The 26,939-nt window shown below is 43.3% G+C and overlaps 1 protein-coding gene and 1 pseudogene across 1 annotated transcript; both read left to right on the top strand.

Moving 5' to 3' along the window:
* Positions 1-1,514: 1,514 nt before the first annotated feature.
* Spic (Spi-C transcription factor) lies at positions 1,515-6,057 on the top strand. The gene is made up of 5 exons (XM_085842578.1): positions 1,515-1,523; positions 1,590-1,686; positions 2,938-3,050; positions 3,959-4,067; positions 5,336-6,057. The coding sequence occupies exons 1-5, from the start codon at positions 1,515-1,517 to the stop codon at positions 5,740-5,742; spliced, it is 735 nt and encodes a 244-aa protein (XP_085698704.1). The 3' UTR covers positions 5,743-6,057.
* Positions 6,058-24,763: 18,706 nt separating this feature from the next.
* Positions 24,764-25,718, top strand: LOC110302726 (glyceraldehyde-3-phosphate dehydrogenase pseudogene; annotated as a pseudogene).
* The last annotated feature ends 1,221 nt before the right edge of the window (positions 25,719-26,939 follow it).

The raw sequence follows: 26,939 nt of genomic DNA, 5'->3' as shown, positions 1-26,939 counted from the left end.
AGAGTCATCTGGGAAGAAGAAACTTAATTGAAGAAATGCCTCAATTAAGCTGGCTTATGGGTAAGCTTGTAGATCTTTTTATTAATTAATGATTTTATGTGAGAGGGGCTTTGACCACTGCAGGTGATGCTACCCACCTCGACAGGTGATCCTGAGTTAGGTAAGAAATCGAGCAAGCTGAACAAGTACATCCTCTGTGGTGTCTGTCCTGACAACCCTGGATGATGTCATAGGAAGGTTAGATGAAATAAAGCCTTGTCTCTCAAGTTGCTTTGGTCAGGGTGTTTTATCCTAGTACCAGAGACCAAACGAGTATAGCTTGTCAGGGTGTGGTAGCCTCCTGTAACCTCGAAACATGAGACAGGCGGCACCAGCTGGTTAACTAGACCCAATCAGCAAGCTCTGGGGCTCATGAGAGGTCCTGCTTCCTTATGTAAGGAAGAGAGTGGCGGAGGAAGACACTGGGCATCAACTTCTGCTCTCTATACATAAGCATGCAAGAACAGCTTCATGTGCATGCTCTCTCTCTCTCTCTCTCTCTCTCCTCTCTCCTCTCTCTCTCTCTCTCTCTCACACACACACACACTGATAGAAAAGTGAAATATTCAGATGGTGGCATCTTGCATTCATAACATTTTCAAAAAAACAAAAACAAAACAAAAAACAAAAACAAAACATTTCCTGGGCCAGGTGTTCATTTAGAATCAAATTAAAAACTACTTTTCTTTTAAGGCCATATCAGTAATCCCAGCACCCAAGAGTCTGAGGCCGGAGAATTGGAGGTCATTCTAGGTTACAGGCTGAGACCTTGTCTCAGAAAACAAAAACAAAAATAAAAACAAAAGCAAAGCAAAAGGCAAATAATAAATGTTAACCTATTTGGAACTGTTTTATATAATTGGTCTTTCTCTCCTGCCTTCCCCAGAACGTGTATTGAACTCAGAGCCTGTTGCAAGCCAGTGTGCACGCGCTTACTAGCTGCCGTTTCCACAACCCAAGACTCTTCAATTCATGAATAATGGTCAGTCGGCATTTTTTTTTTAAATCTTAATTCTTAATTTTTGAAACTAATGGCTTTTCTTTTTGAGACAGGGTCAATGTATCACATGTTGACTCTGTACTTGCCCTGTTACCAGGACCGAACTTGACCGAACACAGATCATTCTGCCTCCACTTGGGTTACAAGATACAAGCTATCAGGCTCCTATTTATGTAGTTCTGGGGGGATTGAACCCATAATTGTTAATTATGCCATATAAAAGCTCATACTATATAAAATTAATATGATTTCTATAGACTAAAAGATCAATACTTAAAAAAAAAAACAAACTAGGAAAATGGCTCTCACATTTGACAACCCCTGAGCCACTTTTGATTGTCACGACTATAGCTATATGAATATATATGAATATATATGAATATAGCTATAGCTTCTTCTTGGGAGAGCCCACGAAACTGGCGAGCATTGTAGGGAAAAGCAGGGCATCCTGCAATGGCAACTTAGCCAGTCTACGATGTCCATGGTGCTGAAGCTGAAACTCTCCTAAGAGTCATCTCAGAACGCCTGCATTTGCCATTTGTGTTCACAGACTTGTTGTATTGATCAAGACAGTCTGGGGCAAACATTTCAAGACGCCATTGACATATTGATCCAACAATCAACTGAAGGAAGTCAATACTCCTCAGGTAAAAATAAGTCATTTACTCTCATCTCCTGGCACACATGTGACAGACATATGTACACATACATATGTAAGAGTACTAGGAAGCCTACTAAACTCGCCAAGCTGGGGAAGGGCGGTTTTCCCCTGGCTTCTGAGCTAGCCAACATACCTTTATTGATGAGTTCTAGGCCAATGAGACCCTATCTCAAAAAACAGGGCTATTGAAGGATGGTGGATATCTGGAAGTTGACTTAGGCTCACATACATGTGTACTCACACGTGTAAACCTGCATGTAGTACACACACATGCAGGCCAAACACCCATATCCATAAAATAACTGTAAAGGGTACTGAGACAAAGGGGTTGTTCCTTGACAAGCCTGAGATATGTGGCTAGATTGTGTCTCAGACAGAGTAAGCGTAAAGTCTGCCTACATGATTACTCATTATATCATCCTGACTTTCCAGGAATAGCTTCCTGTAAAACAATATATATGTATGTGTATGTGTGCGTATGTCTATATATGTATATTATCTGTGCCATAATTGTGGAGGTCAGAGGATAATATTGGGTGTCATTCTTGCCTCCCCCACTGTGTTTGGATAAGATTCTCAGAACAGTTGCATATACCAGGCTAGCTGACCCAAGAACTTCTGGAGAGTCTCCTAACTCTACCCCCTCTCTTGCCACAGAAAGAGGGATAAAGACGTGTTTGATGCACTTTACCTAGGTTCTGGGGTTCTGAACACATCCTTACACTTCTGTGCCAAGTGTTTTCCCCAGTATATCATCTCCCCAGCCCAGAAAAAACAAACAAACAAACAAACAAACAAACAAACAAACAAACACTTTTGTTCTATATTTCAGGCTTTCCACTCACCCAAGACAGTCTGCATAGAAAGATTTTTATCCTAACTCATTCTACAGATTATAACTTCTATTCTACAGACTCTTTGATCTTGATGAAATACAATATATTGTCTATTGAGTTTTACAGGCAGTATTTCAGGGAGCTCCAGCCTGACACTTAGGTACTATAGGTACATGGAATGGAATCTTTTTTTCCGTAGAGGGAATGGGTTATGAAGAACTGTCCATAATACAAAATTCCTGGGATAAATGTCATGGTAGAAATACAAATTGGTAAGAAAGCTTAAAAGGCAGTAGTCAATAGAACAGATGTCACCTTGGGTTGCTTACAGATGTGTTCATATATAAACGCATGTGTGCCTGTAAAGTTACCAAATGTCTTTCTGTTCTGTCTTTATTTAGAAAATAGAAATTACATGGCTATCATTAACCCTTATCCTCACCTCAGAGGCAACGCTAACTACTATGGAATGTCACCCACAGAGAACCCCCTCTATGACTGGAGAGGTGTAACAGTGAGTAGCTTTTACCGAGATCAACTGCCCTGCATGGGAAGACCCATGACAGCCATGCTTTTGCTGTAGAATGAGTGAGTTTATTAAGTTTAGAGCGAAGAGGAGTAAAAGAAGGAAATAGCAGCAGAGAGAGGAAGCTGGGAAAGGTCTGAACATAACATCATCACCTGGAGCCCCTGATAGACAGAGGGCCCCAAACAAGTACAACATTCTCCTCGGTGAGACTTCCAAGGAGTCCTTCCCACTATAGACTTTATTTTTGTTTTGAGTCCGGGTTTATGTAACCCTGGCTGTCCCAGAACTAACTTTGTAAACTGGGCCGGCCTCAAGTTTCACCTACCTGTGCCTCATTCCTGAGTGTTGGGATTAAAGGCACCACCACCCAGCTATAAACCATTTCTTTAGAACAGGGATTTGGGGGTCCAACTTTAACCTCTTTTCGGGTTGCCAGGTAAAATATGGGTTGCCTGGTCCATTCTGGCGATCTTGTTTACCTTCATAACTCTGTAGGCTTCTTGCTGCTGGGGTACAGTTAGTTGTGAGCTGCCATCCCTCATCCTCATATTCTCTTTCTCATTGAGCATCTTTAGAAGAATAACCACCACTGCCTTTTATCCCAGCACTCCAGAAGCAAGAAGAGGCAGGCAGATCTCTTACGTTTGAGACCAGCCTGGTCTATAGAATGAATTTCAGGACAACCAAAACAAAACAAAGAATAATCACCTATCTTTCACAAGGGAGAGAAGCCAAACTTTAGCCTCCACCCCCTGACCTTCTCTTGGTTTGATGCTCATCCTGGAATACTATATGACTTTAGCACTTTTGAGAATGGAGCATTGGTCTTCAGTCACTGATTGGGGGGGCCAAAGGACAAATTCCCACTTAACACATCACTGTCTTGTATATAGAATGGTTCTGCAGACCTGTATTTGGAAGGAGGCTTCCACCAATCCGTACAGAACATAGCTGAAAGCCAGCTGGTACAACCCCCCTTCTTCCAGCAAAAGGGAGGAAGAGGTATGGTGCTATGATACTCCTGATATTCATGGGCTCAAAGGGATGTCATATATGTATTTCCGGGTTTTTTCCTCTTTCATTGTGTAGCCCAGGCTGGCTCGGAACTCTCTGTGTAGACCAAGCTGTCTTCAAACCTGCAATCCTGCCTCAGCATACTGAGTGCTGAGATTCCAGGCATACAGTGCCATGCCAGATGGAATTAAGAATATCCAGAAATACATTTGTACATATTAATCTGTAGCTGAGCATGGCGGTACATGCTTATAGGTCCAGCACTGAGGCAGAAGGATCTCGAGTTTGAAGCAAACCTGGGCTACATGCTAGGCTTTATCCCAAGAAAAATCTGTTAAAACAACATGAATTGAACCACTCCAAGGGTGTTTGGTATTTATTCAACCATAGGCAACCTACTAATGGTTACACTCTTGAAGAAAGTGACACACACACACACACCACCCTGGCAGCCAGTAGCCTCATGGGTCTCTATCCATGCTAGAGTGTAAGCAGACTCATTTTTGTTGTGAGTTGATAGTACAACATGTTCAGAAGACAATAGACAGAAGATGCTATCTTAGGTCCAAGTTATATGAGCAGAGTTGGGGGTGGTGGAGTATACCAGCAGTTTGGGGATAAACTATGCTAATGTCTCAAAGGGAAAATAGACCTAGAAAGGAGGATACAGCGTGCTTAAGTGAATTCTGATATCCTGAAGTGACTGGCGCTTTCATTTCCTAGGTTTCCCTTCCTAGTCATTTTCAGACACCAATGATTACATGATGAAAGACACTGACTCTAGCACCCGATTTCATAACTGAAATGGACAATGTTGCTTATGAACAATGGCATGAAAACTTTTGGGACATTTCTACTCCAGGGCATTTTATGGCTCCTCCAGAGCCACTTAATCTAAGTCATGACTACCAATCCCCTTTCTACTTTTAGGGCTGAAGAGATGACAGCATTATATAGCACTGGATCTGGAGTTAAAGACAGTAATGAGATGCTCTCTGGGTGCTGGGAATGGAACTTTTCTGTTCCGCAAGCACAGCAAGGGTCAGCTAAGTCAACCCTCCAGTCACTTGTATGTTTCATGATGTGAAACTATAAGAGGCCCATGGATCTTTCAGGCCTGCCAATGACTGTTAAGTCATCGAGTAAGCAGGCTCATTGTAGCTTTCCATTTCTGGGGTTCAGGAAGTCCTTCCAGGGGACCTTCCAGGAAATCTACAAAGAAGTTGATGTCTCTTTTTTTCTCTCCACCATTGCAGGCAGGAGAAAGCTTCGGCTATTTGAATACCTTTTCGAATCCCTGTGCAATTCAGAGATGGTGTCTTGTATTCAGTGGGTTGACAAAACCAGAGGCATCTTTCAGTTTATATCAAAAAACAAAGAAACACTCGCTGAACTCTGGGGGAAGAGAAAAGGCAACCGGAAACCCATGACTTACCAGAAGATGGCCAGAGCCCTGAGGAATTATGCCAGAACTGGAGAGATCATAAAAATCCGGAGAAAGCTGACCTACCAGTTCAGCGAGGCTGTTCTCCAAAGACTTGCTCCAGCTAACTACCTGGGAAAAGACCTCTTCTACCCTCAGTATGGCCAGCCTGATCAGGGCTACCTCAGTTTAAACCACTGGAATGCAAATCACTATGCTCACGCCAGTTACCAGAGCTGACCCCAGCTTCTTGCCTCGCTAGTGTCTGTCAGAAAAGCCAAGCTTTAGAATGTCTCCAAAGCATTTTTCAGATTCCACACCAAGAAGGAAACAAAACAAAACAAAATATTCAGAAAGACACAGAACATGTTTGAATTTTTCTTGTTCTGATAATCTTCCAGGCAGTGTTTACATATTGGTGTTAAAAGAAACCTAGATGTTTCAGAAGGGTGCTTACAATTCCTGCAGACACGTTGCTATTTCTAATGAACAGGCTTAGTGTCCATGGATTGGGTATCCAAGAACATCCTGGAGCCAGAATGTCTTCAGAAAAATGTGGGGGAGACCAGCACAGGGCCACTTAGTAATTTTTATAAATTGAAATAAACAATTGCATTTGAAACAACTGAAAGCATTTGTAGACTGTCTCTTGCTATGCAAACACTTTATGTCTAGAGTATGTCAGCGCTCATGAGTTTGCGGATGCTTGCTTGCCCTGGGAAGGTTTGCCAAGTAGCCTAGACTGTCCTTCAGTTGATGAAATAGCAGGCATGTGCCACCATACCAGGTTTACACTGATTCACAATGAAGCACTTTCTTGTCGTGTACTCAGAGGGAAAGTTCATTCAACATGTGCTGCAATTCAGAGGGTGTGCCAAAATTTTATGTTCCTGGCTTAAAATCACAGTGAAATGTCTTTTTATAATCTAATCCAACCTAATAATGTTAGGTGGTCACTGTGGCTTTAGTTTGCATTTTTCTGATTCTAGACATGAGTATTTTGTTTTGGAGATAGGATCTTATTTTGTAGCCCTGGCTTAGATGGAACTCACAGTTCTTCTTCACACACTGGTATCAAAGGCTTGTGTTTGTGTTTGGGGGTCATATTGAGGAAATTTCTGTTCAACCCACTGTCAGGAAACTTCCTGTTCTAGTAGGTTTGGAGGAGGTTGTTTATCTATTTTTGTTTGTTTTTATGAGATTGAGTTTCTCTGTAGAACACAAGGACAGGCTTTGAATAAAGTGATCTACTTGCCTCTGTCTCTTAAGTCACCAGGACTGTCTAGTTTTAGGTTTTATATATAATCTATTTTGAGTTGATTCTTAGATACAAGATAAGGCTCCTTTTTCTGTACTGGGAACAGATCTGTCTTAATTTGTCAACTAGATCAAATTAAGGAATTCCTAGGGAGCTGAGATTGACCTAAGCCTACAATTAATTCATTCAAGCTCTTTAGGAGATGGAGGCAGGAAGGTAAGGTTTAGTTTAAACATTAACTTTACACAACAACCTAGAATCATCTGGGAAGAGAGTCTCAGTTGAGGAATTTTGTACATCAAGTTAGCTTGTGAGCATTTCAGTGTGGGAGTTGTCTGGATTGTAACTTGATCCAGCCCACTGTGGGTGGCACCATTCCCTAGGCTGGACCCTGAACTGTGTAAAACTAAGCTATTAAGTAAGGGTGACTCAAAGGTAGCTGCGTCACTGAAAAGGGTGATCCATGGAGCTCTCTATATGACTGGCAGGCAGCTTATTGCCTCTTCTAGCAACTGTTTCCCTTTCAGAGTGGTCTTGTGACTCTTGTAAGCTTGAAGTTTTTGCTTACTTCTTGAAACTTCTAAGTACCTTTCACTTTTGAGTCCTAATAAGCCTCCAACCTGAAGGGAATATTTCAATACAGAGAAAGTTGAGAGACAACAGAGATCTTTCTATTTATCTATATAATTTATGCTAGTAATGCTTTCAATTGTTAATTGTGTGAGATTTCATCTTAATTTCTTTTTCAGATAGTAACACACACACTACTCTACTTACTTCTGGGGTATGTTCAGCTTCTGCATGCCCCGGATCTAGTCAATTCATATCAGGTAAGCCAGTCTAATAAATTGCTTTAGAAGGTGTACTTATCAGGTTTGCTTTTCTACAGTGCTTAATACTCTTGTCTGTAAAAATGCAGTAATGAAGCCCATGGCTTTGTACAATTAATGCATGCCAGTAAAATATTGCAACAACATGGGCAAACCTTAGAAAACTGTTTGGTTTAGGTTTGGGTTTTTTGTTTTTGTTTTTTGTTTGTTTGTTTTTCAAGACAGATTTTTTTCTGTGTAGCCTTGGCTGTCCTGGGTTTAAAAAAAAATCTGTTTTTGAGGCGGTGTCAGTTCTAGGCCAGGGAGAGGCCTAGAACTGTGTAGACCTGGCTTTCTTCAAGCACACAGGAAAGAACATGCTTGTGCCTCCCCAGTGCCTGGAGTAAAGGCATGGGACACCATGTGAGTCAAATGTTAGGCACAGGAAGTAGATGAAATATGTCACTTTAATAAAACCTAAAACATTGAATCCTAGCAGTAGAGGAGAATGGGGTCCCCAGGGGCCTTGAGTACGGTTTGTCCAGGTGCAGGCTAACAAGTGGAGTTGTAATTAGACAACTCCTGATGTTCTAGTCCACAGTAAGGTGACAGTTAATGGTGGCATTTTATATGTCAGATGGCTCAGCTCTTCCTGAGGAACCAAGAGTTTGTTTCTCATTTGGCGGTGGCAGCCATCTTCCAGTAACTCACCAAAATGACCTACACAAAGGGAAAGAGGAGAGGCGCTCAGTATACGTTCTCTAGGCCTTCCAGGAACCATAACGTTGTTCCTTTGGTTACCCGAGAATCTACAAGAAGGGTGATCTCACAGACATCAAGGGAATGCACACTGTTCAAAAAGAGAATGCCCCTTAAGTGTCACCGCAGCAAAATCGGAAGAGTCTACAGTGTCACCCAGCATGCTGTGTGATGTGTTAGAATGGCAGGTCACGTCTCAACAGCACACTAGGCCAAGACAGTTCCAAGTGGAAGAGGTTTTATTGGGAGAGAAAGACAAGGTGGTGGCAGAAAGAGAAGGGGGAAGGAGAGGGAGGGAGAGGCTTTCCCACTCTTTTTATGGAAAAGGAAGTAACGCAGGTAAAGGTGGGAGGTGAGCCCGATGGATTCTGGGAATATGGTGGCCATTGTCTGGACAACAGGTCTGTAGGTTGCGCTGTTGCTTATGTGATGTCACAGGTTTGGGAGGTCCTGATGCCAACACTGAGCATCACTGTAAACAATCAAGTTAAGGGCAAGATTCTGGCCAAGGGGACCAATGTGCAGACTGAGCGCATCAAGCACTGGAAGAACAGAGGCAGCTTCCTGAAGCTGGTGAAGGAGAAAGATCAGAAGAACAAGGAAGCCAAAGAGAAGGGCACCTGGGTACAGCTGAGGTGCCAGGCTGCACCACCCAGAGAAGCACACTTTGTGAGGACTAACGAAAAAGAGCCTGAGCTGTTGGAGCCCATTCCATACGAATTCGTGGCCTAATGTTTAAAAAAAGAAATAAAGGACCCGGAATGAAAAAAAAAAAAAAAAAGAATTTGTTTCTCAGCACCCACACATCTCACACCTGCCTGTAACTTCATCTGCAGGGGATTAGACACTCTCTCTGGCTTCCGTTGACATGCACACACAGGGCATACACTCACAAAGACATACGCGCACATACACAAACATAATAATAAACCTTGAAAATAGAAATACTTTGTCTATTTCAGAATAGATATTTTAAACATTCTTAAAACAAAGGACAGTAGTTGACACAATGGAAATATGATAGTTACCCCCAAACTGGCCACTCCAAGATAGTTAGACACAGCAAACATAAATCTCACAGGCAGGCAATAATTAAGTGTGCATGCACCCACGTTGTCCTGGCTGTCCTTTGCCTGCGTTTTCTCTATGCTTCCAATCATGGGCTGGGATGCCAGGAAATAGTGATCTAAGGAAAATGGCGCTGTGATAATAACCTTCTGAAGACCCCCAACTACCATAAATCATTTTGCAGTTCAATCTCCCAGGTTTAAGTGTGTAGTGGGGGGGTCATTGTTTCCTATACTACAACTCAGCCACATGGAGGCACTGCTGCCCCACTCTCTCTCTTTAGCCCACTGCTAATGAAGTCTTGTTTTATGTTTTAATCTCTCGAGCTGATAAAAGATTAGAGATCAGCAAACAATACACTGAGGGAGGAATCTGAATATGGGCAATTAGAAAAGAAAGCTATGAGTTATTTTCAACATGGTCTAAGGAACCCTAGAAGGAAATGATATACTTCTTACCACCATTTGGCTTCATAATTCATCTGTGTTATCACAAAGTAGGGATGTTTTCTAACCTGCCTGAACCATCTTCAGATAGCGTTATAGAGCAGTGGTCTTCACTCTTCCTAATGCTTCAACCCTTTAATACAGTTGTGATGACCCCAGCCATAAATTATGTCCATTATGTCCTTGCTACGTCATCACTGTTATGGATTGTAATGTAGATATCAGATATGCCGGATATCTGATATGTGACTGCAAGGGTCATGACCCAAAGATTGAGAATCATTGTTACAGTGCACCTAAGGTACTAGATGCATGGAAATCCCTGACTCTGTGTGTGTGTGTGTGTGCCCATAAGAGAAATTTCCAGAATCTCCTAGAATGTCTCCTTAAGCCTCAGAGTACAGACACGATAGGAACCCCCTCTGAAGAAGAGAAAGGTCACTCTCCCAGAAAGGAGCAGGAAAGAACACCTGCTTAAAACAGATATTGCCCGAAAGGAGAAAGTGCAGATGTCAGGGAGGAATCAGAACACCGTGGTCCAGCCTTTGTCTGTCTGATGTATTCACATGCATTTCAAAACTGTTCATGCTTCTGTGGAAGCTAGTCACACAACCCAAGGGGCAGCACTTGAAACTCCCACAGAGCTGCTCTATCCAATCACTGGGAGTTCCGGAATGATCATTGGTCTCCTTTGTTCATTTGCTCATGACTGTCCTGTGATGGAACACGATATAGAGTCGAATTTGGAAAAGACAAGAGCCACAAATAAGCTCTAGTCCCTTGAGTGTAGCATCTGTCTAAATGTAGGAATGGTGAGATTCCTGCCTGGGAGAGGACTGAGCTCTTGGCTGACCATGTTTATTGTTTTTCCTCAATATCCTCTGTTGTTATTGTTGAGATGGTGTGATGGTTTGTATATGCTTGGCCCAGGGAGTGGCACTACTAGAAGGTGTGGCCCTGTTCAAGTAGGTGTGGACTTTTTGAAGTAGGCGTGGCACTGTGGGTGTGGATTTTGAGACCCTTATCCTAGCTGCCTGGAGACCAGTATTCTTCTAGCAGTCTTCAGATGAAAATGTAGAATTCTCAGCTCCTCCCGCACCATGCCTGCCTGGATGCTGCCATGTTCCTTGATGATAGTGAACTGAATCTCTGACCCTGTAAGCCAGCCCCAATTAAATGTTGCCCTTTATAAGACTTGCCTTGGTCATGGTATCTGTTCACCGCAGTAAAACCCTAACTAAGACAAAAGGGTTCTCATTGAACCCAGGCTAGGCTCAAACTCCCTGTGTAGTAGAGATTGGTCTTGACCTCCTGACCTTGCCTCCACCTCCCAAATACTGGGATCATAGGCCTTTTCCATTATACAGGTAGTTTGAATAAAAATGACCCTCATGGACTCATAGATAGTGGAAGTGTGACCTCACTGGAGGAAGTGTGTCACTGGGGGGTGGGCTTTGATGTTTCAAGTGCTCAAGCCAGGCCTATGTCACTCCCTCTTGCTGCTGCCTGCCAATCCAGATGTAGAACTCTCAGCTACCTCTCCAGCACCACGTCTGCCTGCATGCCACCCTGCTTCCCACCATGATGACAATGGACTAAACTCTGAACCTGTAAGCCAGGCCCAATTAAATGTTTTCCTTTATAAGAATTACTTGGGAGGCAGAGGCAGGCAGATTTCTGAGTTCGAGGCCAGCCTGGTCTACAAAGTGAGTTCCAGGACAGCCAAGGCTATACAGAAAAACCCTGTCTCGAAAAACCAAAAAAAAAAAAAAAAAAAAAAAGAATTACTGTGGTCATGGTGTCTCTTCACAGCAATAGAAATCCTAACTGAGATACCTTCCCACTTTGACTTGAACTCTTCTTCCTAGCAAGACCTGCTACGTTTATTTTTTATGACCCACTGAGCTTAGTTTGGGTTGCTTGCATGAACATGGGTGTGGGTTATTTCCTGGAAAATGGACAACTTATGAATGGCTGCAATACTGAAGAAAAAATGGCAGTCTCCACAAAGCATGAACTACCAAATAGCTCCTCATCAAGGGGTTGCAGCCTCATCAGCCCCTTCTCCATCCAAGCTGGAATGCTGAAGGACTCAGCCTTGTACAGATCTTATGCAGGTTGTCTTCACTGCCATGACCACATGAGTAACAACAGCCATGTCATCTCCAAATGATGGAATTTCACAGAACGCTTCCTCATCCTCCGGTTCTTGCATTCCTTCTGCTTCCTTTTTCCCACAATGTCTCCTGGGCCTGGGGAGGGGAAGAGAGAGAGAGAGAGAGAGAGAGAGAGAGAGAGAGAGAGAGAGAGAGAGACTTATAAACAGACGTTCTGCTTAGGAATGTTCACTCAAGGGTCACTTAACTCTCAGCACTTTGCTCACTCCTTTTTTTCTCTGTGTAGCCCTGGATGTCCTGGAACTCACTCTGTAGACCAGGCTGGCCTCAAACTCAGAAATCTGCCTGCCTCTGCCTCCCAAGTGCTGTCTTAAGTCTCTGCAGTAACTGCTGTTTGTAGTGGGTTTGGCCTAGTGCTGCTGGTATTATAATGTTAATTTTGGTTCCCCCAAACTACTTATATGAGTGTCTGCATGTAAGACTCTGAGGGAACCTGCCTCAGTTCTGATTGGTAAATAAAGATGCCATAAAGGCAGCTAATGGTTGGGCATGGCAGACAGAGGCAGGACTTTTAGGATTCCAGGGCTTGGGACAGAAAGGAAGGAGGAAGAGGAGGCCAGCCATGCCAGGGAAGGTGGAGGAGAGGAGAGATGCTGTCCCAACCCTTGGGACAGTCTAACAGGGACTTGAGGGGCACCTGGAAGAGAATGGGGGACAAAGAAACACAAAGAATGGACAGCAAGACAAGAGGTTCTGTTCAAGCTGACAAATTTTTATTTTTCCACACAGACTATATACTCATAGGAGCAGGAAGCGGGGTAGAGGGGGTCACTTTGTCTCCAGGTAATGAACCTGTTCCTAGGAACAGGTTATTGACTGGGTAAACAGATCAGCAGGAAGATCAGAACAGGATGGGTTATTAGGCACCTATCCACAGTTTTATAACTATTAGTTCTCCGCTGACTTCAAGATCTATGTAAAGTAGCCAGGAGAGTGTGGCCCAGTTAGCCAGCCCTCTCAGTCCAGGGCAGCCAAGGTAGAATATAGAATTTAGTAAGTAATAACTTGGGATTAACCACGCGGAGGTTAGGAAATAGCCCAGCTGTTGCACTGTTTAAGGCATATCAAAATATAAAGGTTGTGTGGGTGTCTTTCATTTAGGAACATTAGGCATTGAGGTAGAGAATCTACCACTGGGATTTGTATATAAAAATTATTACTACAGCTGTTCACTGCGAGAAGAAGCTTTACCGAATACGGTTGAGAGCAGCACTAATCTATAGGTATAAAAATAATTAGTGCCATGTATGGTGGCACATGACTTTAATCTCAGCATTCAGGAGGCAGAGGTAGGAAAGTGCAGATACATAGCAAGTTCTAGGTCACGCACTTTTGATTCCAGCATTTGGGAGGTAGAGGCAAGAGGAACTCTAAGTTTGAGCCCAGTCTGATCTACATATTGAATTCCAGGACTACACAGAGAAACCCTGTCTCTAAAAATCATAAAAATGAACAAAACAGATAAAAAATTTAGAGGGTGGTATGGCATGTCCACTTAGCAAAACAACAATAGTAGGTTTCCTATTGGTAAATAAGAAACCTATTTCCTATGGTGTGGGATGCCTGACTCGCCAGCAAGAAAGACACCACAATAGGATCCTTCTGCACACGTTTATTGGGAGAGCATTGACTGTGTAGGCGAAAGACCCCGAGCCCTGGGCCTCTCACTCTTATATACTATCAGTTCCCATCCACTCATAGCAGGCCACATCACCTCACCAGGTACACAGCTTCAGCTAATCAGGGCAGCAGGGGCATATCTCCACCAAAATGGCTTCGCCAGTAACCTGGTACGCCTGCGCAGCTCTCACGATGTTTGTGGCTTATATTCAGATGTATGAGGAAGTCAGGTGCAAGTCATAAGACTTAGCTGCAGTCCCTGGCGCCTTCTTGGGACTGCTGCCACACCTGCTCCCCACATTTCCCCCTTTTTTCTTTTTTGGCAGAGAGAATGTCTGTAGATAGCCCCCCCCGCAGCCATGCCCCTTACCCGTCCTTGGGAGACAAACAGCATTGGTTTGATCCCTGTCTTAGGTTGGTGACATGCCCAGGGAGTCTTATCCGTCACTGACTACTTCTCTGTCATGCCAAGCCACACTTGGGGAGATTGTGTTTTGCTTGCGGCAGGTGCATCAAAAGGCCAGGATGTTGATTAATCTATGGCCAGATCTTTTTTTTTTTTTTTTTTTTTTTTTTTTTTTGGTTTTTCGAGACAGGGTTTCTCTGTGTAGCCCTGGCTGTCCTGGAGCTCACTCTGTAGACCAGGCTAGCCTCGAACTCAGAAATCCGCCTGCCTCTGCCTCCCAAGTGCTGGGATTAAAGGCGTGTGCCACCATGCCCGGCTTATGGCCAGATCTTAATTGCTGCAAGCAAGCCTCATGGGTGAAGTTAGAGGTCTGATCCCCAGTGTGCAAGCATAGGGACCCTACACAAAACCATCCCTTGGGCTCATCACCCAGAGAGGTATTGGCCAGCTCCCGTGTCGTTTTTCTTGGGGGAAGGGAACTAGGACACTGAACCTTCATGCAATCAGACGTGCCTTCCAGAGGATGCCAACAGCAAGCTATCCTCTGTGCAGTGCTTAGCCTCGCAACCCATGGCATAATGCAGCATCTTTTAGAGTGGCAAACCGAATCTGAGGAGATTGTCCCACCTCCACTGCAGCAAAAGCTTACACTACCATGGCGAAAGTGCGGGCCTGCACACACTGCACCTGACACATGTGTCAAACACACAACACACACACTATTACAAGCATACATCCCAGGGCTCCCATCCCCGCTCATCAGCCCTGAAGCAAGGGATAGACAGTTTGTAAACAAAGTAACTTGAAAAGGCAAAGGTACAAAGCAAGGCATCCTAGTCACAACAGCCAAATCATATAATGAATATCACTACTACAATTAACATTATTCTTCTAAACAATAAACACAAAAGGAGATCACATACAAACAGGCATAGCCAGAAAAGAAACATTCCTTCCTCCAGCAAATTGAAATACAGAAGTTTCAAACACATTAGAACCATTCCAATAAAATTTGCATTACTCCAGGCCCCTCCCGCCACCATGCTTAGGGGGGAAAGATCAGTGCAACTACAATTCACCTCACATAACAACCATACATATAAGGAGCACTGCCCAAGGTGGAAGGGAATCAGGAACACTCCTACAAAAAGGAAAGGGGGGCCCATCTAGGTTGGGAGGGTATAGTGCCATTGCCCTTGGATATACTGGCAGGCCACACCCCTCGAATCCAGGTAACATTAGCTTTAGTAGATACAGCTGAACCCAATCACTCATCTGTGAAATATTTTGAATCATCTGAAAATACAACAATCCCTTTAGCTGAAGCAGCATAGAAAAAAGGCAATTGTAGCGAAGCATTAGATGTAAAGAATTGAGCAAACACTTGAATGTTTGTGTCAATGACATGGGTTTCAGGAACACAGCCCCAATGTAGCTCTTCAGTTCTCACTAGCAGGAGCATTCCCAGCCACAGGAACATCCACGTCCTCATAGCTCTGCTTGCCTTGAATTGCTCTGGTCAGCTGTTCTGGAACCCACAGATGTTGTCGATGATCCTGAGGAAACACAAACAGACCCTCTCTCCCAAACCAATTGAGAGTGCTCCTCTCTTATCTGATTCAGCGCCTCATTGTCTCTCTGGAGTTCTACAAGACCTTCAACACCGGTGGACAATGATTTCCACACCCTTATGGCAATCTGATTTACCTGCTCAAGCACCTGCACTGGATATCCTGTCTGTTGTTGTGCAAAGTGACCTTGACTAAGCAGCATATCCCTGTCCCATGCTGGATTTCCTGCAGCAACGTTAGCCACTGCCTGTTCATTTGTAAATTCAATAAGGAAGGCTTTCCAATCTAAATACTGCCCAGGTGAAAGGCATGCCTTTACCAAGCCTGCCCAATTGGACAGCGTCATACAGTGTCTATTCAATGCCTCTACTTGAGTCACAATATAGAAGGCAGTTAAGCCGTATGTCCGCACAGACTCAGCCAAATTCCTGATTACTTTGAAATCTAAAGGCTCATGATATCTCTGCCCTGCTTGGTCGGTGAAAATAGGACATCCCAGCAAGGAGAATCTAACCTCTCTCCAAACCTCCAGACAGAAGGTCTGCTTATAGGCAGCTGCCGAGGAGGCATAAGGAGGGGGCACAGAAGCTAATTTGCCTTTCTCCTCCGCCTCGGCTCTTTTGTTTTGTCCTTTCTGTCCACCTGATAACACTGTGTCTCCTTTCTTTTTCTTTTTTCTTTTTAAGCCCTTCTCCTCTTCTGACATACTCTCTTGTTGCTCTATAAGGATTTTCTAACCTGTCTTGACTGCCTGACAATTCAAACAGTAACAGAGTCCATATATCAGAACAAACAAGACCAATATTATCAGACCTACCCACAAAGGGTCAATAGGAGAAAAAAAGCATAACTACACAGCGAGGATCTATTGATCACTACACTAAGGTTATCATAATTCCTTAACTTGTCCCCAAACCATGAATCTTAATTTGTCCCAAAACCGTGAACCTTAACTTGTCCCAAAGCTGGGAACCTTAACTTGTCCAAAACCAGGAACCTTATCATTACCTTGTGTCTGCTTCCTGGCAACTTTATATTTGCCTCTAAAACAACAAAACAAAAACAAACACGAATTGACAGACATATGGACAATTTGGTGCACCAAAAACAGATAATAGACAGGCAGGGAATAGAACTTGGTGTCTCAAAGGGACCCAGGTATCCTAACCAGAGCTAAGAATATCTCCATAGGAGCCAGAGAGGAAACAGGATGTCTCCTGTTTTCCTTCTGTCCCTAGGAGAGCTCTGAAATAACTTATTTTCATTTTTCTCTTCTTATATTTCTTATTTTACTTATATTTCTGCGCATGCCTTCTTTTTCATTTCTCTCTGTTTCTGATATGCTTCCCTGGTGCTCCTGCAAAAGTTGCTACCCTTATCAAGGCAAGCGACAATTACCGGACCTACTGCGTAAGAAAGCATACCTCTCAGAGACTCACATTAATTTCTTTTTACTTACCGGTACCACTGTTCCCCAGCTGAAGAGTTCTGAATCCACGCAGTTGAATCCTTCTCAACGGTCTGTGTTGCGGGAACACTTCATTAACTGCTCCTTCCCCGTGATGCAGTTCTGAATCCTCCCTGTAACAGGGGGTCTTCGCTCATGCCTAAAGATGTTACTTCCCGGGTTTCGGCACCATTTGTGGGACGCCTGACTCGCCAGCAAGAAAGACACCACAATAGGATCCTTCTGCACACGTTTATTGGGCTGCGCATTGACTGTGTAGGCGAAAGACCCCGAGCCCTGGGCCTCTCACTCTTATATACTATCAGTTCCCATCCACTCATAGCAGGCCACATTACCTCACCAGGTACGCAGCTTCAGCTATTCAGGGCAGCAGAGGCATATCTCCACCAAAATGGCTTCGCCAGTAACCTGGTATACCTGCGCAGCTCTCACGATGTTTGTGGCTTATATTCAGATGTATGAGGAAGTCAGGTGCAAGTCATAAGACTTAGCTGCAGTCCCTGGTGCCTTCTTGGGACTGCTGCCACACCTGCTCCCCACACTATGGCCTGTAACTTCCCAAGCCATGGACTTTTGATCAGGTTTACAGTATCAGGCATGAATCTCTTCTTGTGGAATAGAACTCAAATTTACTCAGAAAGCAGTTGGTTGTCTCTAGGGCAGCCATGCCACTATTGCACCAGTGTCCGAAAAGTCAGTATTTTAGAATGGAGGGTCCAGCATAGGGTAAGACAGTTACTGATTTTTCTCTCCTAACAATTTGCACGGTACTTTTGGCACTATGAAAGTTAACCAGCTGTGAAGACGTTCCCAGCTCAGGTCTAGCATGATTTCTCTGTCCTGCAACCACCTGCAACTGTAGCATCTTCAGTAGTAGTCTTACCACCCGAGAGCAATGGCACGAGCCTATATTGATTGGGGGTGGGGGTGAGCTTCTTCACCAACAACTCATAGGATGATAGCCTAGATTGGATACTGGGATCTTTGTCTAATAACCTATGGCTTCTGTGAGCAGTACTATCTTTTTTTTTAAAAAAAAAGATTTATTTATTTATATGTAAGTACACTGTAGCTGTCTTCAGACACTCCAGAAGAGGGAGTCAGATCTCATTACGGATGGTTGTGAGCCACCATGTGGTTGCTGGAATTTGAACTCTGGACCTTCGAAAGAGCAATCGGGTGCTCTTACCCACTGAGCCATCTCACCAGCCCAAGCAGCACTATCTTAACCAAGGATTTAGAGGGTGGTATGGCATGTCCACTTAGCAAAACAACAATAGTAGGTTTCCTATTGGTTAATAAGAAACCTATTTCCTATGGCCTGTAACTTTCCAAGCCATGGACTTTTGATCAGGTTTACAGTATCAGGCATGAATCTCTTCTTGTGGAATAGAACTCAAGAGGCTTTCTGGGTCTGGATTACCTCACTCAGTATAATATTTTCCAGTTCCATTCATTTTCCTAATTTCACTGGTTTTTTTTTTTTTTGGTGTTTCGAGACAGGGTTTCTCTGTATAGCCCTGGCTGTCCTGGAACTCACTTTGTAGACCAGACTGACCTTGAACTCAGAAATCCGCCTGCCGCAGCCTCCCAAGTGCTGGGATTAAAAGTGTGTGCCACCACACCCCGCCTAATTTCACTTTTTTGTTGGTTAGTTCTTTGCTTTTTCATGACAGGTTTCTCTGTGTAGTAGCCCTGGATGCCCTGGAACTTGATCTGTAGACCAGGCTGACCTTGAAGCTCCGAGATCCTCCTGTCTCAGCCGCTCAAGTGTGGGAATTAAAGGTGTGAGCCACCACTGGACCCTCTTAATCTCATTTTCATTTTCTTTATGGATAAATAAAACCCCATGTCTTGTACTGAATTTTGAAACAGTAAATTTTTTTGGTTATCACTAATGGAAACCATCAGCTTTGGCTTGATTTAGTATAAAAGAAAAAAGTTTGAAAGATTGCTTAAAGAATTTCCAAGAAGACTGGAGCCAGCCAAAGTCCCAAAGCATATCAAAGATCTGGTCAACTTAATACATTATATTTTTACCTCTATATGACTCTTGTCTCCTTATATGTCACTGAACAGAGTAGCATCATTGCTGCTACTCCGGAGGCACCCAGTGATTGTTTGCTGCAGTCACTGCTTGGAATGTACCAGTAGTTTCCTATTCAAATTTTAGGAAGAGAGATTCTGATTGGATGAGACAAAGTCATGTGCCCCTGTTTGGCATAAAGGCATAAAAAGTAGAAAATTTACACTTGGAGCCAATTTTTTTTTTTTGTCTGCTACTCAAACACAAAATCAAAAATCCCCTAAATGTAGGAAATCTGAAGATGTTGGGAATCCAAAAGAATGTTGTAAGTTCAATGAAATTTTAACTACAGGGGATCAGGGTGTGATGGTTTGTATATTCTTGGACCAGGGAGTGGCACCATCTGGAGGTGTGGCCTTGTTGGAATAGGTGTGACCTGGTTGTAATAGGTGTGTCACTGTGGGTATGGGCTTAAGACCTTCGCCCTAGTTGCCTGGAAGTCAGTCTTCCACTAGCAGCCTTTGGAGGAAGACATAGAACTCTCAGCTCTTCCTGTGCCATGCCTGCCTGGATACTGCCATGCTCCCACCTTGATGATAATGGACTGAACCTCTGAACCTGTAAGCCAGCCCCAATTAAATGTTGTGTTTTATAAGACTTGCCTTGGTCATGGTGTCTGTTCGCAGCAGTAAAACACTAACTAGGACAGAAGTTGGTACCAGGGACTGGGATATTGCTGTGATAGGCCTGACCATGCTTTTATTTGAAAGAATGTGGATTTTTGGACTTTGGATTTGGAATGCAGTGGAATGCTTTAAATGGGGATTAATGGGTCATCATAGTAGTAATATGGAAGACTTTGTTGCTGGTAGTAATTTGAACTGTGTTGACTTAAATGTGTGCTTATAAGAGTTGCCTTGGTCATGGTGTCTGTTCACAGCAGTAAATCCCTAACTGAGACAGAAGTTGGTGCTAGAAACTAGGGTATTGCTGTGATAGGCCTGACCATGCTTTTGTTTGGAGGAATGTGGATTTTGGGACTTTGGGAAGCAGTGGAATACTTTAAGTGGGGCTTAATGGGCTATCCTAGTAAGAATATGGAAGACTTTGTCACTGAGTATGATTTGAACACTGCATACCTGGCCCAAGAGGTTTCAGTGGGGAAGAATTTCAGCATGTGGCCAAGAGACTGTTTTTGTAATATTTTGGTGAAGAATATGGCTGCATTTTGCTCTTGTCTGAAGAGTCTACATAAGGCTAAAGTAAAGAAATTTATATTAATTGCATTGACAGAGGAAGTCTCAAAAAAGCCCAGCAGTGACTTTGTTCTCTGGTTAAGTCTCATGAAGAGTGGTTTGAACAAGCATAGCAAGCTTAGGAAGGAAAATATAAAATGTATGGTTCAAGTAATAAAGGGGCATGAGGAAGTGAAATGGAGCTGAATCCTGTGTTCACAGATGTTAAACTGAACTAAGGGAGTGGTGACCTTGAGGCAAGATCCTACCCAGCTAAGTGTAGGACCAGGCATGGGAGTGCAAGCCTTTAATCCCTGGAGGCAAAGGCAAGCAGATCTCTGACAGAGACCTGGGACAGAGCAGGTTCTAGATGAAAAAAAGTTTAAATCCAGGCATGATGGTACATGACTTTAATCCCAGCATTACAGGAGACAAATTCAAGCTTAATCTATAGAGCAAGTCCCAGGACAGTCAAACTTAGGCAGTGAGGGAGTTTGCAAAACAGAAAACTGGCAATAAAACAAGGGGGTCCATGTTCCAGCCCCAGCAAGCAGCAGAACTTGGCAGCTTCAGCCATGTGGCCCTGGCCTTAGAGTTCTGAATAAAAGGGATTACTGATACAATTGATGGTAGGTTAGCTGGAGCTATGAAGTTAGCAGTGACTAAGAAGAAAAGGCCAGTATTACTGAAGTGAAATCTTGTGGGAAGTGTTTTCTGAGAGCACAAAGAAGTTGTGTTCCAGAGATGGCCAAGATTGTACCTTGTCCTGCAGCTAGACTTAGTGATGTGTAAGAATCACCCAGGTAGTACTGGTTTTGAAGGCATGAAGCTTGAACAGCTGGGGCTTGCTACTGTTCAACTTCATTGGTGAAGGTGCAGTCTCAGTTGCAGTTGATGGCCCAGGACTGAAGGGGTCACTCAAAGAAGTTGAGTCTTGGCACCATGAAGAGAGACTATAAGAGACTACTGGTGAAGCCTAGTTGCTGCAGAAGACCCCAGAGTATTAGAAATGCCAGTGCCATGGGATGAACACCAAGAACAGCAGCAGCAGTGGAGTGGATCAGCCTGAGCTTAGAGTGCTACAGAGAGCAGAGCTGGAGATGTGATTAAAGTCTTTTGGAGGAGCCCAGAAGATCATGTGTGGATCCTAGGGATTTGAACAAGAAGCTGTAACATTGAAGTTGCCTTGGACACCTCAAGATGGTCGAGATGCCAGAGCCGAGATGCAGAGTTTGGAGTTTGCCCAGCTGATTTGTCTTGCTTTGGGGGTTACAGTGATTGGATGAATCTCAGGTAAGACTTAAACTTTGGACTTTTAACATTGTTGAGACTGCTATAGACTATGGAAGTTGGACTAATTGTATTTTTTATTATGCTATGGCCAGCTCCAATTAAATGTGTGCTTATAGAGTTGCCTTGGTCATGGTGTCTGTTCACAGCAGTAAAACCCTAACTAAGACACCTTGTATTATTGAAAATTTAGTCTTGGGGATGGGGCGAACATCTTCGCCTGGAAAAGGCTCTTTTTTAGAAGGATACTCCAGAATCCAGATTTAAGTTCCCATGCCTGGCTCCTACATTCTCAGAGCAGGTTAAATTAGTGCTAAGGGATCCCTCTTTCCTAAGCAGCTGCTCACAATGTTCGTGTTCAGGCTTGGCTTCCTCTGTCCTCCACTCTGCACTAGAGTGACTTAATCCAACTCTCCCTATCACATGGAATCTGTGATCAAAGAATAGTTACCTCTCAAGACAGGGCCTGCGGATGCAGCAGCTCCATTTAGAAGTTGTTAGACAGTCAACTTGTTTTCGAGCCTATGTTGACCCACGATTTCTGTAACACTTGTGCCTCAACATTTTGAACTTCTCAAGAGATGAAAACTGACCTGGCTCTTGAGTTTTCCTTTTTGTGGACATACTTGTTTAAGTTTTCTCTTCTAGGCCAAGATAATCATTGTTCTTTTATTGAGCATTTGTGTTTCTGTTTCTAATGTCTGTTTTCCCTCTTGACCTCATTTCTTGATATATCTAGTAATTTTAAATGCTTTTTTCAGTCAGGCATTGCATATGAAAAATAGCAATTCTAGATGGTAGAATTTCCTTCAAAAAGGATTTATCTTCACTTCCATTAAAGAATAAATTAGGAACAGCTCACTTTAATCCAACCAGAGACAGTTAATTCAAGACTGGGATTCAGTCCTCCTAAGGTATGACCTACGTCTTTGTTAAACTGTCTCATAATCTACATGCATATGTATCATGTATTCATTTTAACATTTCATTTAAAAGTCACGAGTTAAACATTGAATCAAGCTATTTATGTGGGCACATGTCTGTTCTCTCAGATCTTATGAGACTGAAGCAGGAAATTGTGAGGTTAAGGTTAACTATACAATAAGACCCTGCCTTAAAAAAGAGAAAGGAAGGGAAGGAGGGAGGGAGGAATGGAGGAAGGGAGAAAGGGAGAAAGGAAAAGAAACTCCAAAGGGAGAGAGGAGGGAAAGAGGAAGAATCATCAGATGGGAACTTTATAAACGTATACATTTTAACCATGTTATTAAGCTATAGAATTAATATAGCACTTGATTCTTAAAATCAGATTTTACAGAGTACAGACAAAACATTAAGGTGTTTGTTTTGGGCATCGAGGACTGAACCTAGGGCCTCGTTGCGTTTGTCTCTTTTACTTCTGAGCTAGGCCATTAGATCTCCGTGTATTACTAATAGAACACAAAATAAGTAAATTCTCATTTTTATTTTTTTGTGGGATGTTTCCCAGGATTCATTGTCTTTGTTCCTTAGGAGAACATTTTGGAAGCAACAACTATATACAATGTTGATTTTTTTTTTCTTTCATTCTCTATTGTTCCTTTTTCAGAAACTTCAGAACATCACATGACAGGCATTTAGAACTAGTTCGGGTGTTTTCTAAATTTGAGTCAGGGCTTCTTATCACTGAGGCTTCCCTTGAACTCTTTATACACTCAGAACTGCTCTTGCCCCTCTGATCTTCCTGCTTCTACCTTCCAAGTGCTGGGATTATGGAGATAGGCATGGCCCAGCACTCCTAGGAGCCCCACTAATTTATTTAAATACTGTTTTAGGATTTATTAGTTTATTGTTTCTAAATTGTCCATGTTTTACCTCTGGCATTTTCTACCTATCAAACACACTTTATGTGCATTCATTCTTTGCCTCTTTGCAGTTCCTTCTAGTTAGGGACATAAACTGTATCTATGTCTATCTCTCTTGTCTATCAAACAGCAATTTTTTTTTTCCTTTGCCTACTTTTGTAAACTGACTAGTTTGCTCAAGGCCAGTGACATGATTTACTAATTTCATGTGGCCCTTCTTTTTAAAATATTTTTATGTGACACTTATTAAATCACTAGGAGATCAGCCTGATCTACTACAAGAAGAGCATGTGATGGATACAAGAGACATTAGTGTCTTACAGACTTTTGGAAAGACATGGTATTGCAGTACTTCTAGTCCAAAAGACAGTTGAAAATATAACAAAGAGCCGGGAGGTGGTGAGGCAGAGGTAGACAGATCTCTGTGAGTTTCGAGGCCAGCCTGATCTACAGACAAGTTCCACGACAGCCAGGGCTACACAGAGAAACTTTGTCTCAAAAAAAAAAAAGAGAAAAAAGAAGAGGATACAACAAAGACTACTGCTTCTGTGCAGTTGTTCACAGGAAACAGCTTTACTTTTTTAAACTTCCATATATAATTTTTTTCAAAGGCAAAACCAAACTCAATATTTATTATGAGTATTTTTAGAAACATTTATATGGAAAGATTGCATGATAGAAGGATGATGTAAAGACATTTTTGCAGAGCAAGAGCGTCCTATCATGTCCCCTGAGTGACAGTTGGGACGGGATGTGTCAATCCACCTCATAAAAATATTTTTGCTATCTTATTTCCTTCAACCCGAATAACTTATTCAGCTTATTTGACTTTGGTGGGGTGAGCATGAAGATGCTTATTCCGCTTGGAATAAAGGAGAGAACTTTAAAATTTGTCTCTCATTTGCCTGCAGTTCCTGATGAAATAGATACTCTTATCTGGGGGTCATTTGTGGGAGCTGTAGGAGGAGGCAATCCTGAGTGAATGAAGCAGCTGAGACAGTGTTATATAAAGGCTATGGCATGGCAAATGTTCCTGACATAACAGAATTTGATGTAGCGTATGTCCATGTGTTTGTGTGTGTGTGTGTGTGTGAGAGAGAGAGAGAGCGAGAGAGAGAGAGAGACTGTGTGCCGTGTAATTAAAGAGTATTAAATTTCTTCTCTGAATGTATATCAAACTTAAAGTAAAAGTAACTGAGGTCTCTGCTCCTCCGCTCTTCCCTGTTCCAGAGACAGCCACATCTTCTCACGCAGTACCAGCCTCGTCTCGTAGACATGACGGTGAAGGTTGTTATGAACAGATTTGGCTGTATTAGGCGCCTGGTGACCAGGGCTGCCATCTGCTCTCCACTTGACAAAGTGGAGATTATTGCCATCAACGACCCCTTCATTGACCTCATGGTCTACATGTTCCAGTATGACTCCACCCATGGCAAATTCAACGGCACAGTCAAGGCTGAGAATGGGAAGCTTGTCATCAACAGGAAACCCATCACCATCTTCCAGGAGATCCCACTAACATCAAATGGGGTGATGCTGGTGCTGAGTATGTTATGGAGTCTACTGGTGCCTTCACCACCATGGAGAAGGCTGGGGCCCACTTGAAGGGTGGGAGCAAAAGAGTCATCTCCACCCCTTCTGCCAATGCCCCCATGTTTGTGATGGGTGTGAATCATGAGAAATATGACAACTTGTTCAAGATTGTCAGCAATGCATCCTGTACCACTAATTGTTCAGCCTTCCTGGCCAAGGTCATCCATGACAACTTTGGCATCATGGAAGGGCTCATGACCACAGTCCATGCCATCACTGCCACTTAGAAGACTGTGAATGGCCCCTCTGTAACGCTGTGGGGTTGCCCAGAACATCATCCCTGCATCTACTGGTGCCAACACTGTGAGCAAAGTCATCCCAGAGATGAACAGGAAGTTCACTGGCATGGCCTTCCCTGCTCCTACCTCCAATGTATCCGTCATGGATTTGAGGTGTTGCCTGGAGAAACCTATCAAGTATGAAGACATCAAGAAGGTGATGAAGCAGGCATCCGAGGGCCCACTCCTGTGCTACAATGAGGACCAGGTTGTTAAAGTCGCAACAGTGACTCCCACTCATTCACCTTTGATGCTGGGCTGTCATTGCTCTCAATGACAACTTTGTAAAGCTCATTTCCTGGTACAACAATGAATACGGCTATAGTAACAGGGTGGTGGACCTCATGGCCTACATGGACTCCAAGGAGTAAGAAACCCTGGACCACCCACCCTAGCAAGGACACTGAGAGCAAGAGAGAGGCCCTCAGTTGCTGAGGGATCCCTGTCCCAACTCAACCCCCAACACTGAGAATCTCCCTCACAATTTCCATCCCAGACCTCCATAGTAATAGGAGGGGCCTAGGGAAGACCCACTCTCTTAAATACCATCAATAAAATTCACTGTGTACACACACACACACACACACCCCAAGTAACTTTGAGCTTGAGCCTTTAATCTTGAATCTTGAATTCTCCGAGACACAATGTATTTTTTATCTTGTTCAAAACAAAATAATTGCTGGAATATTGCGTAGTAAAATCTTTCACAAGACAAGGAAGGAGAAACCATGCAACAGCATGAACCTTAAACATCTACAGCCTGTCCTGTCTGGACACTCTTCCTCTCTAGGGATGCCACCTTCCATGTTTGCTACTTTGGAAAGTTCATGCTGATGGTTTGTGGAGGATGTGAGATTACATCACTCTTAGGAGCATCTATGGCGCTGATGCAGCAGGGGACATTTGTGGTGCTCTTATTGTGTGCCAGGCACTCTATGAAGGGCTTTTAAGCCTTATTTTACTAAATCCACACAGCTACTCAGTATGGCACCAAAAGATATCTCAGGGGATCTTTTGTGACCACCAAATCTCCACCAGGACCTTAAAATAAACATTCTAAGTAAAGAGCAAGCCCGGCTTCAAACAGGCCTCTTCACATCTCTCTCCAATGACTGCTGCCCCTAAGCCCTCACTGTATGGAAATCCTGGCATCGGCATGAAGTAGTTATTACCCATGGCACACAGACCAAGAAAGCAAGGGCCCGGAAGGTTATGGAAGTTGCCCAAGGAGTCATCAGCTAGGAACAGACAGGTTTGGAGCCCAAGACCAAGCCGTCTGACTAGATAGATTCAGGCCCTCAGTTGCATTTTATACTAAGAAAAGCTGGCTTGGACAGTTGGCCCAGAAAGACCTTGGAAATGGAATCTACTAGCCACATATGGAAGCATTCTTTCAGTGTGTGTGCGCATGCATTCTCTTTTCAAGCCTCAGATGCTGTGACTCTCCTCTTTCTGAAGCAATCACACAATCACCATGGTGTAGTCTCTGCAGTGTGTCAAGCACCCACGTTTATTAAAGAAAATCTTCACACTGATATAAAGAACCACTCCAATACAATTTGAACACAATGTTGTATAATTGTGGAAAGTCA

Source organism: Mus caroli, unplaced genomic scaffold (genome assembly GCF_978045245.1).
Source record: "Mus caroli unplaced genomic scaffold, Mus_caroli_1 scaffold_9, whole genome shotgun sequence".
In the NCBI taxonomy this organism is placed as follows: Eukaryota; Metazoa; Chordata; class Mammalia; order Rodentia; family Muridae; genus Mus; species Mus caroli.
The sequence above is the reverse complement of the archived record's forward strand: the minus strand, read 5'-3'. Positions and strand labels throughout refer to the sequence as shown.

Bases quoted from the DNA above. Each gene is read 5' to 3' on its own strand.
- Spic (XM_085842578.1), top strand. The intron at 3,051-3,958 runs GTGAGTAGCTTT...TCTTGTATATAG, and splicing joins ATGACTGGAGAGGTGTAACA to AATGGTTCTGCAGACCTGTA. The intron at 4,068-5,335 runs GTATGGTGCTAT...CCACCATTGCAG, and splicing joins CCAGCAAAAGGGAGGAAGAG to GCAGGAGAAAGCTTCGGCTA.